Source organism: Neodiprion pinetum, chromosome 5, assembly GCF_021155775.2.
Source record: "Neodiprion pinetum isolate iyNeoPine1 chromosome 5, iyNeoPine1.2, whole genome shotgun sequence".
Classification (NCBI taxonomy): domain Eukaryota; kingdom Metazoa; phylum Arthropoda; class Insecta; order Hymenoptera; family Diprionidae; genus Neodiprion; species Neodiprion pinetum.
Genome location: NC_060236.1, coordinates 25,036,079 through 25,050,772, shown reverse-complemented (window position 1 = coordinate 25,050,772; position 14,694 = coordinate 25,036,079). Strand labels below are relative to the sequence as shown.

Sequence of the window (14,694 nt, the reverse complement as noted above, 5' to 3'; positions counted from 1 at the left end):
AACCATTACGATAAACAATTCAGGGCTAGCTATAAAGTCTTCATATATCTTCAGTCAACGACGTATCGTTAGAATTTTTTAAACCGTGTTTTATTACTTATTTTATATTGATGGACAGGGTTCGAGTACAGTCGCATGATGATCACTATAAATAATAATTTGTTATTTTATAATTTTGGCACTCGTAGGGCGCTAATTGTCTTCCTCTTCTTCTTCATCTACATTTTGGACAATACCTAGTTTGTAAAAAAGCCTATTTGATTTCAAATGCACTATAGCGTATGCGCATAAATTTGTATTGCACTTTCTCCGCATAGGCTATAGATACACATGTGTACGTATAGGTTTACATGTATTGAACAATTATTATTAATAACAGTAACGATGATGACGATGATGATAAAAACAATCATAATCTATGTGAATATTGATTGCTATTCTACCGTTACAAGGAAAAGTGTAAAAAATTAAAACTTTCTTTGTACAAAAACATAAAAAATTGACAACATACTTGATTTAAAGTATATTGATGATTTGTTCTTCTGCGTCGTTTTTGACCACATTAATTGATTTTACTTACTCCGACAGTAAGATTCCAATGATATTTCGTTGAAATTATAATTCTGTTTTCGAAATTCTCCTCAGTTAGTCTCGGACAGAGTTTGGGACACTTTTCCTTAGCTCAGGAGGTATTTTTGTATACACATAGATACTTGTTCGAAGTTAGTCTGTTCTACCGTGTGTAGTAAAAAGATCCTATATTGTATTATAGTACATTTGAGAATTTTTAACTTACGACCAATTAATTATCTCAGTAGTATCGTCTAACAACAATTTAAATATCTCGCGATTCAAAGCCAAAACGTGCTTGGTGAACAGCTTTGCCCGCTGTCAACATTCATAAATTTATTTATAACACGCTTTAATACTGGAACACATTTACAACAATTTTAACACTCAACAGAGCTTATTACAGTCCGCTCTGCCAATGAAAACTCTTTGAAAGTAAATAACAAAATTATCGTGATATAAGAATTATAAAATATGTACTTGAATTATAATCTTTTTTTATTAGAATGAAGATATTTCGTAATTCGTATATCATGATAATTTTGTTGTTCAATTTCAAAGAAAACTATATTGTCCACAACTATTTTAGCTTGGAATATTTATTCATACGATAAATCGACTTGCCTTTTATAAACTCGTATCATGACACATGCAGTCGTTCATTTAATGATATAGCTTTTGAAACGTTTGAAATAATTTGTTATTTGAGTCAGTTTGCACAAACCATAATACTAAGCATGCATAAGTCAAGATTAACAAATTACTTAGTACAATTATCATTTTAGCAAAAGAATTATCGTATCAAATAGATCGACATGCATTTCGATCGGGGCACTATTGAAAGAGCGGACTGTACCATTACTTCCCAGTTAAATCAATTTTTACCGTTAATATTAATATTTTCCATTCTCTTTTTTCCGGTTAAAGATTTTTGGTGTTAACGCGTTGCGACGCAGATATAATAATATGTTCATTAAAAAGCTACCGAATATAGATATATTATATGTATATATAACGTATATTTAATCATCCTTAACGCTAACTTAGGTGTTAATTTTTAATTACCTCTACCTTCGTAGGCACATTATCTAAATCTTAAGTCATAGTTTTACTTTGGTTGCTTAGCCAGTGCGTTCTTACGATACCTTTAATGTGTTTTCGTCAATTTCGAAGTACCCTCCCACCCTTTCCCTTATATCCACCCCGTGCCAGAGTACCTTTCCCTGACATTGAGAACCTTAAATGTAAATATGTGAAAGTCTATATTTCTCGTTCGGATTTACGATCAGCACCATTCGAGTGACCACAATCGTCAATCGGTCGTTCATCGAGCCGAACCAAAAGTCAAGAACAGTATCCACACGTGTATCGTGTACTTAAAAGTCTTTCCTTGAGGCACGACGTCACCGTAGGACTTCATCTCGCTTCGCCAAAACCTCATCATGAAAGTCTCAGCTGCGTGAAAGGCAAAAACTTGTCACGTCTATGACAGTAGGCCTTGTGCTATACCCAGTACTGGTTTCTCCTGAGTAACGGATTGGCCCTAGGTGTGGTAGCCGAGGGACACGGCAGATCGGAAGTGTCAAAGCTGCTCCACTCGTCACCGTCCGGCACACCGTAAGGATACCTCGAAGAGACGTCGACCTCGGAGCCAGCGATGCTGTCCAAAGGGCTAAGAGGGATTACCTTGCATTGAGGAAGAGTGGCTGGCATGGATGGTAGGACTGGAAGTGGGGTACTACTTCCCGTAATGCCATCATGATCATTACCGAATCGTTTGAGGTGCGGAGTGGCGGGCATAAGATGATCGGGTGGTCTAGGTAGCGGCATTACACCAACCCCGGGTGATGGTTCGGTCTTATTGTCGTCGGCATGCTTGTACCGATTGTGTCTACACCTTATGGTGATTATGACGACTACGCCGAGGAGGAAAACGCCCAAGAGCATTCCCAGGATGAGGAGATAGTCGTTGCTCATGTTCGGGGCTATTGCCATTTCTCCCTCGTGCCCAACCGGGTCCATCGGACTACCTAAGGTCATATTGAAATCGTCGACGTTATATTTGATTCGGAAGTTGAAGTTGCCAGCCGCGGGCTGAAATATAGATGCTGCCAGCACAAAGCCGAAGCTGTCGGGTGTCCCTTCGATTTCCAGAGCGGGCATTTTTTTACATACAACGTATATCAGGCCCGAAATCAGCTCCTGATGGGCGAACTTGCTCACTTCTCGTTCCCGCGTGCCCTTCCTATCTCCGGAACTCCTGATGATCTTTTTAATTCGTCCATACTTCGGTTTCCTCGTCACCAGGAACACCGGGTTGCTACTTGTCAGCTTCGCCAGTGGCGTCGCGTCCATGTATCGTAGATCCAACCGATTTCTCTCCCCTGCTATAGCCACCATGGGATTCACGATCATCAATGGTTCTACAACGACGTCGATGACGACGTGTTTTGCCTCAAAATCGCTCAGCTGTGCCGCTAGCTCGAGGCTATCATTCGACACGGTCATGTCGGTCTGCATGAACATTACACTCTTCGACAGAAGATCCGTGTGCCTGAAGCTAACCGCCGCAGCGTCCCTGACGTATATGGTGCCGAACTTCGGTGCCTTTGTTACATTGTAGGTGACCAAATCCTGCCTCGCGTTAGTTTCTAGTCTTATGTTGTCCTCTGATATCAGAGCTACGTTAGAGCCTTGCTGGAGGCTGACAGGGCCGACGACAGTCACGTTCAAACGGATTGGGAGAACGTGAAAGTTTAATACCCTGTAGACCGGGTTGAATCTCCCATCGGATACCCTGAAGTAAAACGAAGCCGCTTGTAACGGGCCGGAGTGCTCATAGACGAGACGATTTGAGTCAACATCGTGCTGGCTGAACTTGTTCACCTGATGAACTTCGGATGAATTTTGATCTTGGGGAAGCAGAAGAAGCCTGCCGTAAGTTGGGCCAGATATAACGTCGTAGGATAGTTCCTGAGGGTCTGTGTCCAGATCGGTCGTAAGCAAGTTTTCTCTGGTTATTGTCTGGTTCTGATTTCTTACAACAGAGACGAAAGGCGCGTTGGTTACGAGTTTGAAAGGCTCGTCATTTATCGGCGTTACAATTACTGGGACAGTCGTGTTACACAGTAGAATGTGGCCCGGAGTCAGGTACACAGAGAAGTGAATATGATCTTCCGTCGTATCCGAGTGATCATGGAAGTACGCTACCTTTCCTCCTTCAATTTCAGGCAGTGTGAATGTCGTCACATTTAAGTCTGGTAAAAGCATAACGTGGCCGTGGCTAGGATGTGTGGCAAGTCTGGTTATTACCGTGGGATTTTCAAGGCCAGCTTTTGCCTGCAGAAACTTAACAATGCCGGTAACGTTCACTATCACCTTTCCCGAACCTCCCTCCTCGACGCGAACGCTTTCGGCTGATATGTATCTGTCAAGTCCGCCGCTTGATACAGATATCTCAATTTGAAAGAGCTGAAATCATAAATCGTTGGATTGATTATATATGAAATTTTGTAACAAATCGATGTGAGTTGGTAAAGTTTTGGCCATTTGCACCTAAAAATTACTGTTCTAGCAGTTGTTCTTTAGTTTTTTTTATAGCACAAGAGTAAAGAAAACGGGTTACCTGATTCAGTACCGGCTTAGCGAAATGTGCCTCTACGTCGAAAACGAAGGAGTCGTTGGCAGAGAGATCCATGAATTGTTTGGTGTGTTCGTAAATTACTTTGCTGTGATTTAAATCGCTCTGATAAAACCTGTCAACCTCGAGCCATATCCCCTCGCTCGTTTCCATGATTATCCTCCCGAGATGCGGCCCGCTTCTGACAATGTATTTTATTTTACGATTGCCATCTGTACTATCAATAAATAGTAGGTCCGCAGATATCGGTTTCCTTGTTAATGGAAACACGTTTAATGGATTATTGTTTTTCACCGAGAGACGGACTTCTCGCGTTACAACCAGCATCGTGTAGTTACTTGTAGTATGAACCCCATCGTTAATCGTGAAGATAAATTCAGCATCTGATTCGTCTGTAGAGATAAGAAAAATTGCTTTCAAGCTCAAAAATGATTGATAAGTGATTATATGAGAACTGTTCTTCAAGTTGGCCCAACGATAAGTGATTATCTTTTTATTAACAAATTTCATGGTACATACATGTTACGGAAAAGTAAAGAAATTGAGTACTTCATGTTAATGGAGAAGATTTTTCTGACAATTTTTGAATTTTGGTAGAAATTTCTAACGTACTATCTGAGTAAAATTTTCCGAGAACTCATTCCATAATTCAACGTGAAACTATAATAATATTCTGGAGAACAATTTTAATAAATGCAATATTTCCAACTTACTCGTATGTGTGAACATTATTTCCATGTTGTTGATATGCTGTTGAGTAAAATTACGAATTTCCAATTTCTTAAACTGCTTCATTGAGATAAATCCATTTCTGATGCTGGTTACATGATACTGTAAATTTGCCGGTTCAGTATCATTATCAAGAGTAGCAAGATTCTTGGACGTTATAAAGACAGAGCCACCTTGCCATACATTCAAAGTGGTCTTATTAACCAGAAACGGAATTTCGTCGTTAACGGGAATTACTTTGAATCCAAGCTCAAAGGGTTCGCTGGTTTTTTCACCGGCAATGGCGACAAGTCTAAGACTATCGTTCAGAGTTTCATCATCCGAATGTCGATACATTATGACACCAGCAGCAAGGTGTTTTTGCGGAAACTTCTTCACCAGAGAATTTTTCGTAGAATCAATCAGGGTACCGTGCTTTGGTTTTTCAATAACTCTGTAGTCCGTCACCTTTCCCGCATAGTATTCCGTTATCACTGGGAAATCTGACTCGTCTAAAACGACGTTCTTTCCCTCGATGACACTCAAGTTCCCGCTTGCAAGGTACATCTTGTCAGGGATGACAACGAAGTTGAGGGCGAGGTCTCGGAGCCACGTTATCCCATTTGTAACGTCAAACGTAAAGCTGTCCTGAGTTTGGTTCGGTTCCGACTGGACATAGTGCAGTTTACCCTCATTAATAGTACTTTGCTCAAAGCTGGTGACAACGTAATCGTCCCTAGCCTCGTCGCTGTGTTCCTGATCAGGAGACTGGAGTTCAAGATTTCCAAATCGAGGTCTTTCTTTAACCAGATATGTTATCTGACCCGGGGATATTTTTGGATGCATAACTTCCAGGTGTTTCTTAGACAGCAGAACACTCGTCGCTTCCTCGACGAGAACCGTTTGATTGTTGGCGACGATGAGTGGTTCCCAATAGCTCTCCGGGTAAACTTTGACGGTAAGATGGCCTTCAGCCTCAGTTTTTTTTGCGGAAACGCGAAACTTGAAGCTATCTTTGGTCAGGGAGCCACCTTGGTGTTTATAGCTAACTTCTCCGTGAGCTAGATCATCTTGAGTGAACGTAGTTGTCTCCTTGTCGCGTTTGAGCAACACACCGTGTCTCGGTTTCTCTATCACGGTGTAAATTATCTCGCTCTCATTGGCATTCACGTTTGTCTCAATCTGAAGCACCGCTGTAGTCAGAGTCGTCGATTCGTTAAATTTGACCACCGCGCTATTGGTTGGTACAGGATTAACATACGGCGGGCTCGCCTGGACCTCGAGGACTCCAGCGGTGTAGAAATGCCCGTCGGTGACACCTAACTCGACTTTTCCCGTCTCCTCGCCGTGGTGTCTGAAGAGTATTTGATGCCGGTTAACGTCCTGCTGCGTGAATTCGTATATTTGTACCGAAGGATTGGTCACTTTGTAGAGTCCCCCGTTTGCCGCGTCCCGCCTCGAGTAGACGATGTCCGAAGGTTTCGTATCGAGATCAGCGTCAATGTACTCGAGTACTTTGTTAGTGAGAATTCGTTCGCCGTTGAGAACAACGTGAAATACTCTGGCGTTGAGTCGTGTTGGCGGATTGTCATTTCTCATTGCCACTTCAACGTGAAAATTGCCTACGTACATGAAGTTCTCTCGCTCTGAGGAAATGGCCACATACGCAAAAGTATCCTCCGGAGTCTCCGTATCATCATGAACATAGTGTACAAGCTCGGCGGCCAGTTCGCTGGACGTGAAATACGTAGCATTTCGTCTCGGGTTTGAATAAAATGTATCATTGACGACCTTTAGCCAGCCGTGTAAAGGGGTGACCGTTACGTTGTAAGTTAGCGAAGTAACGCCGTAATTTTTACCATCGAAACGCATTATCTTCAATGGTACGCTGCCTCCCTCGTTCACCCTTAATCTGTTGACCGTTTCAGGTCCGTTTCCGTTTCTCTGCAGGCTGTATCTGATAAGAAGTGAGGACGCGATCTCCACGCACTGTGGCGCCTTCACTCTGAACACCATCTCATCGTTGATGTTGGAGAAAGATTTCCTTAGGAGTTTGTATCTGTAACGAAACGTGGCATTAAGCGCATCTGAAATCAGGGTTCGTTTTTCATTCGAAATTTTTTGCCACGAAATTAAATGAAGCTGAAACGGTGGAATATTATCTACTTTGGAAGTAGACTGGAAATGTGGTTTTCTTTCGAATTAAGTGCATGTTTCTACATACCTTAGTCTTCCTGCGTCGAGATCTTCCTGGGTGAATGTATCGCCTTTCAACACTGCTTTTTTAGTCAAAAACAGTTCCCCATACTTTGGTGATTCCTCAATGGTGAATACGATCTTATTGACTGGGGTGGTCAAGGGGTTCGTTTGAAATTTCAGATTCTGCGAGCCTACAACAACCTCGATGGAATTGGTAAAATTTACGGGCAGTCGCCTGGACTCTTTCAATTCCAGGTCAATGAACGTGATCCTGAAGTCGAAGGTATGCTGAGTTCTGACCTCCCTTACGCTTGCTTGAAACTTAAACTCATCCTGAGATGGGCTGCCTACGTTATGAAGATACCGCACCCAGTCCAGCTCAACATCCTTGCTGGTGAAGTGATCGACATTGCTCCACGAGCCGGAGACGTCCTTGAACTTTTGTATTGTCCCAAACTGTGCCGGACTAACAATGTCGTACCGTATTTCGATACTGGAATCATCGGAGTTTGTTATGAAGGATAGATTCGCCGGCGTCAGATGAGAAAACGACCGATGGACCACCACTAAGCCTGTATTATATTGAAGCTTTATTTGCAGTGGGTACGCTGAGACTCTCAAATAAGCTGGCTGACTGCTCTCGATACCGTCGCTCACCTGGAGTCCGAGCATCGCGTTCGATTTTGCTAAAATTAAAGAACGGACGGAAGTTACTAGGAACAGACTATAATTAAAATATTCTAAATTCAAAACGATTTCCAATTCCTCTCACCATTTCCTCTGTGAACATAGGCGATTAGTCCCTGTTGCAATTCCGCCTGAGAAAAGCTGTCGATCGGTTTTGTTGGATAAGTCAAACGTTCCACATGTCCTGCATCCATGTCTCCTCGAAGAACAGTGTAAACAAGGCTTTGAAGTGGCGTGTCGGCGTCTACAGCCCACACTAGTTCTTTGCTGAGTACTTTTCTTGTTCCCTGTTAGCGAATGATATGCAATTACAAATTGATCTCGTGTCTCTTCAACGTTTCATCTGTGCTGGTCTTTGAGCGGTGATGCGGAAGCTTACTTGAGCCAATCGAAGGACTTTTGCAGTAGGAATCTCCAAGAGTGGAGGATCGTTAACGGGGGTGACGTTTACGTGCAGTGGGAATCTCAGGCGACCCTGTAAATAACCGGGCAAAGTGTAGCTGGCACCAGCGAGTAGTTTCAGTTCAAGAATCATGCTGTCCTCCGTACTCTCGCTGCCGTCGTGCATGTACTGGATCTGTAACGACCATGGATTTTTTTTGAAATTCTCTGTCGCTCCAAGGAGGATCATGAAGAATTAATAGAAGTTTAAGTAGAATTGAAATTAGGTTTAGTCGAAGTGAGACGACTGAAGGTCCCTTGAGAGTTAGGTGATTTAAGAATACCAAAACCCGAGTTATAATTAGGTAAGTGAAGTAAACGTTAAGAGTAGAACATTATACAATCTAACGAAGCTAGGAGGATAAAGAATAAAAAGAGACGGTAAACGAAAATACGTTGAAGTAAAATAAAAGAAGGTTGTAGAGTAAGGGTTGGTTCTCTGTCGCTAGTGATACACGATAACGGCCATTCGGTGAAAGGGAAACAGTTTAATTTTGGACGTTGTATACAGCTACCCACTTAAAGCAGAGTTTCGAGTGTCCTTTGATTAACGGCTCACTCTTTCGGCCGTAATTATCACCGTGAGCGTTGAATAAAAGAGTAATAAAATTGCGAGTAAAAAATTGATGAGAGCGAAACGAGTTTTATAACGAACGAATTCCACCGGGATTCACAGATCCGCGATGGAGGTGAAGAAAGGTGATATATTAGCATATCGTGATTCATGAGATACGGCAGTTGTTGCCTGCAATTCGAGTAAACCGAACGAGAAAAACTTTATGCATGGAATAAACAAATTAAAAACTAATTTGGAAAACCGCTCAGCCCGGGTGAACTTGACACTCAAAGCTCGAAGCATTCTGTCGTAACATTAATTAACGAGTAACCGAAACGGGTGCCATTAAAAAATACTCTTTTTCTCCCGTGATTATCGTTTTATAAAAACGTTCTTTCAATATGCGCAAATGAGTTTATATTTGAGCAAAGGTCAAAATCACGCGAGACGAATAATTAATAAACTAGATTCGAACCTGCAGTTCCTCCTGTAGTACAAAAAAAGAAACATGCATCCAAAGATTATGGAAAAATATTATAAAAATCGTACGCGAGAATATCTACAAGGGGCGTCTATTCCGTGTTATACATATATACACATAAATTTATCCATCGCATGCACACGAACGCATGTATAGGAACACGTAGATAGATGCGCAAAAAACGTATGAATGTGTCTTAAAAAGTCGGATCGTTATAAATAGAGGAACTCGGCTGCTGGATAAAGTGGCCGTTCAAACGCAGGCATAAGCTGTGCAACGCCCGCGCCTAAAGGCGGATTTCTCGCCACGTTTCCTTACCATCTAAACATAGGCCTTACGACGCTTCGCTATCAATAGACGCAGGGTGGAAAAAGGCCCCTATGACAAACTGGGAGAACACATGACAGCATTGCCTCTTCTTTTCGAATTATTTTTGTCCTACGGTTCTGTTGCTACACCGTTAGCTACCGTAGACGAGTGAACGTCTAACGTATTATAGCTGGTCTTTTACGTTATCTCGAGCGCATATTGCAGTGTAATATGCGTGGATGGGTGTGCGTTGAACTATGTAAAATAATATTATTCGAGAAGATGACAGGGTGGCAACGGCACCACTCTGATGTACTTAATCTCAATCTCGTATATATAAGATATCGAAGAGAAATTTGACTGTGAAACTCGTTAGCGAGTCTGTAAAGAAAGGGAAAACAAATTAATACAATAATTAATACACAATTTGTATACCCTCACCAGATGGTAGACGGTGTCATCTTCGTAGTGCCTGTTAATTTTCTACCTTAATATTACGCGCGTATATTTCAATATTTATTATCTCTATTTACCATAAATACTCAACCCCTCTAACGAACCCTGACTAAATTATACCGCGTCGCAATTTTCGCTTCACGTTATTTTAATTGAAAAGCATATTCGACCGACCTCGTTGAAATTAAAAGATAAAGGGACGAGGAGGACGAGACGGGGGGATTTAATCGTTTCTCGTCAGGCGGGATCTGGAAAACGACTGTTATTACACTGCGGCTTAATTCCGCCAAAAATTTATGTGAGTAATTCTTCCAATCGGATAACATTCAACTTTTAGTAAGTCTGGATTATTCTAGTCAATTTCGACGGGATAAATTTCCAGACTATTGACTAAAATGTTGCACCAAAATTTCCTCGAAATTTCAGGTTTTTCCAGAAAACTTTTACAACTCTCAAGGTGTATCGAAAGTACGATTCCTCGTTCGTAGACTACTCAAACAACGCTAACCATACTCTTCAAATTATCTTTAGTCAACAATTTTTAGTATTTTTGTTCAACGTTTACTCACTCACTCAAATTTGGAACAAAATTTTTTTTCACAGCCATAAATTTCTAATTTAAAGATTATTACAAAAAAAATTCCCAAAGTGAAATCAATATTCTCCGAGAATTATAGACTCTGTAGACTTATCAGGGAAAATTCCAGTCTTGGGTATAAAATTTTTAATGAATAGAAACATGCTACACGATTCTGTTTCAGATACACTCAACCCTTAGCATTGACAGTTAAAATGTTCGCATCTTGTTTTATCAAACTTTGATAGCAAGTGACGAACCGCATCTATTCAATGCAGTCAGTGCGTTTCAAATGAAATCGTTATCAGATCGGTATAAGTTTACGCCCATTTCACGACCTACCTTGTCTTGGTTTATTTCTTGCAGAGTGAAGGTATGGTCGGATTTGGTATTGAGAAGATCGAGGGCCAGGGTTCCGTGCGACGGCGGTGTGATCAGGGTAAAAATAACGCCCGTTTCTTCAACTCCGTATTTTGCTATATCTAAGATCATTGCAATGTTCTGACTTGTTACGAGAACGTGATCACCCTCGGATACCATCAAAGGGCTCAATGATAGAATTTCTAAATCCACTGGAAGGTTTGCGCTTGAGTACACCTGCATGGAACACAACGAAGCTTTAGTTTCTGACAAGTATCGATACTTATATAATTATCAAACTATTTAAAAAGTTATGAATTTTCGAAGAAAAATCAAACACACATCTCCAAAGTCTCGTAGCGGAGATAATTCGGAGTAAATACTGTCAATCACAAAACAAAACTCAAGCTTGTCTTTGAATAGCCAATAATTGTAACGAAATCAATGAAAGTTGTTGTAGAAAGTTCGTGGTTATAGTATTTATATGATTATACATAATAATTTACAAATTCGTCGAGATAGGTCAAGTTTAAATGTTGTTTTTATTTAACGACTTTTCGGTCGGGCACACGCCAAACATCTTCAGGTGAAAATCGACGACCTTCGGTCTCAGACGTTGTTGCTTAGGCCATTTCGTAGGAAGTGAGTGAAGTTCATGGCCTACCTCGACGAGTTTGTAAATTATTGAAACCATCGAACCTAACTATCGACCCATTCTTATTATCTGACCTTGTAGTCCTCGGCATAGCTTGGTTTAATACACAGTGCCTGGTCACACGAGCACTTGAACGAGTTGACGCCAAGCTGGGAGCAAGAAGCGCCATCGACGCAGGGTTCGGCCTCGACGCAGGGGAATCCCCAAACACATCCGACGACGATGCCCTGGCTGACCTTGACGTCCGGAAGTCCGAGGGGTTTGTTGTCGAGTAGCATCTTCCTGATACACCCCTTGTAACTAACGTCTCCGGACTTGAGCCCTTTGCCAAGTGCCTTGGCTCTCTGATTGAGTTCCGTTCCTCCGATGTACAAGGTACCAGCTAGATCAAGGTACCTGCTGCCCTTGGGCAGCGCCAGAGTTTTCGCCGAAGAATCGACGCTGATCCCGATAACGTTCGGGTCGAATTCGACGATTACATGGTGCCACTTCCCGTCGGCCACTGTCGTGCCGTGTATCAATTCGGTCGGCCCGTTTCCGGTGTTCATCAACAGTCGTATCTTTCTCTCGTATATCTCGACTCCGAGATAATCGGCGCGAAGAGATTGCCCGGCGTTGTAGAGAAGCAGTCCGCTCTCGGTGACAGTTTTCAAGTCCAATTCCCATCTCGTACCAGTCCGAGGTATCGGTTTCGGAATCGCTGTGAATGCTCCATCCTCAACAAAACTTATCTCCGTATCTCGGCTCGCGTCAAACTCGGTTGAACACCCCCAGGCAACGCCTGTTGCCACCGACTGACCCTTCCTCAGCCTTGCAGACTCCACGACGTTCGCACCGTTGTAGTGTATGTCCGCCATGCAACCCCTTAGGTACTCCGTATGGCCTGATAAACAAATTTCACAAGGTTTAATTTGTGGACATTGTTCATTTCGACAAATCCACTCTCAAGCTTAAAAACAAGGTTTAGTTGACTGGTAATGGATTATATATGTATATTTTTTAATAACTGGTATTTCTGGATGGATTTGGACGAAAATTGATAGACTATCGTTTCGGGGGTCGCTGAATCCAAATTTGGAATTGGAATTGAAAAATTTAATGTGAGGGATTCAAACTGACGGCTTCAAATATCGGTAATTATGACCAGCCCACATCCGGAATGAAATAAGTCTTTTGAAACTTGTTACTCGGGAGTTTTTTTGGGTCGCTGATGATGAATCGGTTATTATAATTGAATAATTGCAATATGGAGGATCCAAAATGGCGACGGCAATAATTGAAAATCTTCACTCGCGGGTTTTTTCGATTGAACCGCTCGTTGACCATGAATTTAAATTCGGAGAATAAAAGAACTGAAGAATAAGCATAAAGTGATAAAAGACTCAGTTATAGTCTAAATAAAACTGGATGTCTAAATTTATAACTAAAATTTAAACTAAAACTAACAAATTAACCATCCTTCTCACCAATGCCAGTCTGATACCAATATAACATAAGGAGTGGAAGCAAATTTAGGAGTATTCTCTGATATGCTGGGATAAATTTTGCACCCTTTGGGGACGGCAGATTCAAAGAATAACTTTCGCAATGGAATCAGAGACCTCAAAAATCGCTGTCCAATACACCAAATTTCGAATTTACACGTAACAACAAAATTCATAATAAAACGGAAAATTTACCCCGATCCACTCCTATTTTCACCCTCAAGGGGTGGGGAATTCACAAAATACACTCTGCGATGAAATCAGAGACCCACAAAAACCCCGGGTACCAATTTTGGTGTAATTTGGTCGGTTGTACATGGCTAGCAGTTTTGGTACGAAGACTGAAAAAACTCTTACTCATCAACCGGTTAAAGAGAGTTTAGAGTGAAATTTGAAGCATAATCAAATCACGATCCTCCTTATCGTACCGAAGGTATGGATAAAACTCAAAGTTGTTATACGAGTTCGTGTCAGTCGGTAGCGAAAATTGAATTCAAAAAAAAGAAGAAAAATGCGGTTAAAACATCACCGATTATTTTACCTAAAAATAGTTCGTTGAAGTCGCCCTGCCCTCCAATGTAGACACCGTAGTGAATGTTGAGTTCGAAAAACCGGCCGGGTAGGACCGACCGGGTCGCGTGTATTACGTCTATCTGGAGGGTGATGTTAGCCTCCCTCCGCGTCAGGTTCACCTCGTGCCAGCTGAGGTCGTTCAAGGTGAGCCCTCGTGGACTGGCTATCTCACTCTCGCCAGCTCCAAGGTTGATGTGAACCTGAGAAGGATGAAAGCTCGTGTCTAAATTCGTAATGGAGACGCCGATTTGATTTGGATGATACTTTGAGGATTCCAGAGGATGGATCGCGGCCGTGGAATGGAATCCCATTACCTTCAGTCGACCGGCAACCAGCTTCACCAAACAGTAGTCGGTCTTCCCAGCGGCCAGGAGCAACATTGCGTCGGGTAAATGCGTTCGAAATTTGAAACTGACGTCCGATGCGCCCCGCGCTTCCTGGACCGGGAGGTGAATGTAACTCGCTCCATAGAACGATACTGAAACATTAAAGCGATCTCTGTAGCCAGCAGATCAATAGGACCAAGAACTCGAAGCTGTTGCATGAGGTTGCGGTTTGAAATTCTCTGAATATTTCTTAGGTTCTATTCATTCCAAAGGAAGAATTTCCCATTTCTTTATCAGAGTATAATAAATAAAAACTAATTGAATATAAAATGTTAAGATTAAAAATTACGCGATGTGTCGCGGAAAATCGTTTTTGATAAGCTGTATACCTACCCAACATTCGCAAAAGCAAGTGATGGGGCACAAAAAAATTTAACAATAAACCTCAAACTCGGCTGTAGAGTGAAATTTTTAAAACATTAATTTCCCGTCAACTTATCTATAATCCTGAAATTTTCGTGAGGTCGTTCACACCAAAAATCTTATTAGTGTTGTATAAATATGATAAAAATGTGGAAATGTAAACGAATGTGAAGTAAAAAAAAAAAAAAAAAACAATACCTGAAATTCTGCACTACAGTTTTTACAAAAAACAAACAAACTTGAAAGATT

General features: G+C 41.6%; 1 protein-coding gene across 2 annotated transcripts in view; it reads right to left on the bottom strand.

The window, feature by feature from the left end:
* Positions 1-68: 68 nt before the first annotated feature.
* Positions 69-14,694, bottom strand: part of kon (chondroitin sulfate proteoglycan 4-like protein) — a 71,084-nt gene continuing 56,458 nt past the window's right edge. For both annotated transcript variants that reach the window (XM_046628824.2, XM_046628825.2), the window contains 10 exons: positions 14,011-14,174; positions 13,665-13,896; positions 11,714-12,522; positions 10,967-11,221; positions 8,184-8,381; positions 7,890-8,091; positions 7,143-7,803; positions 4,924-6,977; positions 4,196-4,602; positions 69-4,041 (listed from right to left, as the gene is read on the bottom strand). In XM_046628824.2, coding sequence (XP_046484780.1) covers positions 2,074-4,041; positions 4,196-4,602; positions 4,924-6,977; positions 7,143-7,803; positions 7,890-8,091; positions 8,184-8,381; positions 10,967-11,221; positions 11,714-12,522; positions 13,665-13,896; positions 14,011-14,174 — 6,950 coding nt within the window. In that variant the 3' untranslated portion in view covers positions 69-2,073. The remainder of the gene's footprint in view (positions 4,042-4,195; positions 4,603-4,923; positions 6,978-7,142; positions 7,804-7,889; positions 8,092-8,183; positions 8,382-10,966; positions 11,222-11,713; positions 12,523-13,664; positions 13,897-14,010; positions 14,175-14,694) is intronic.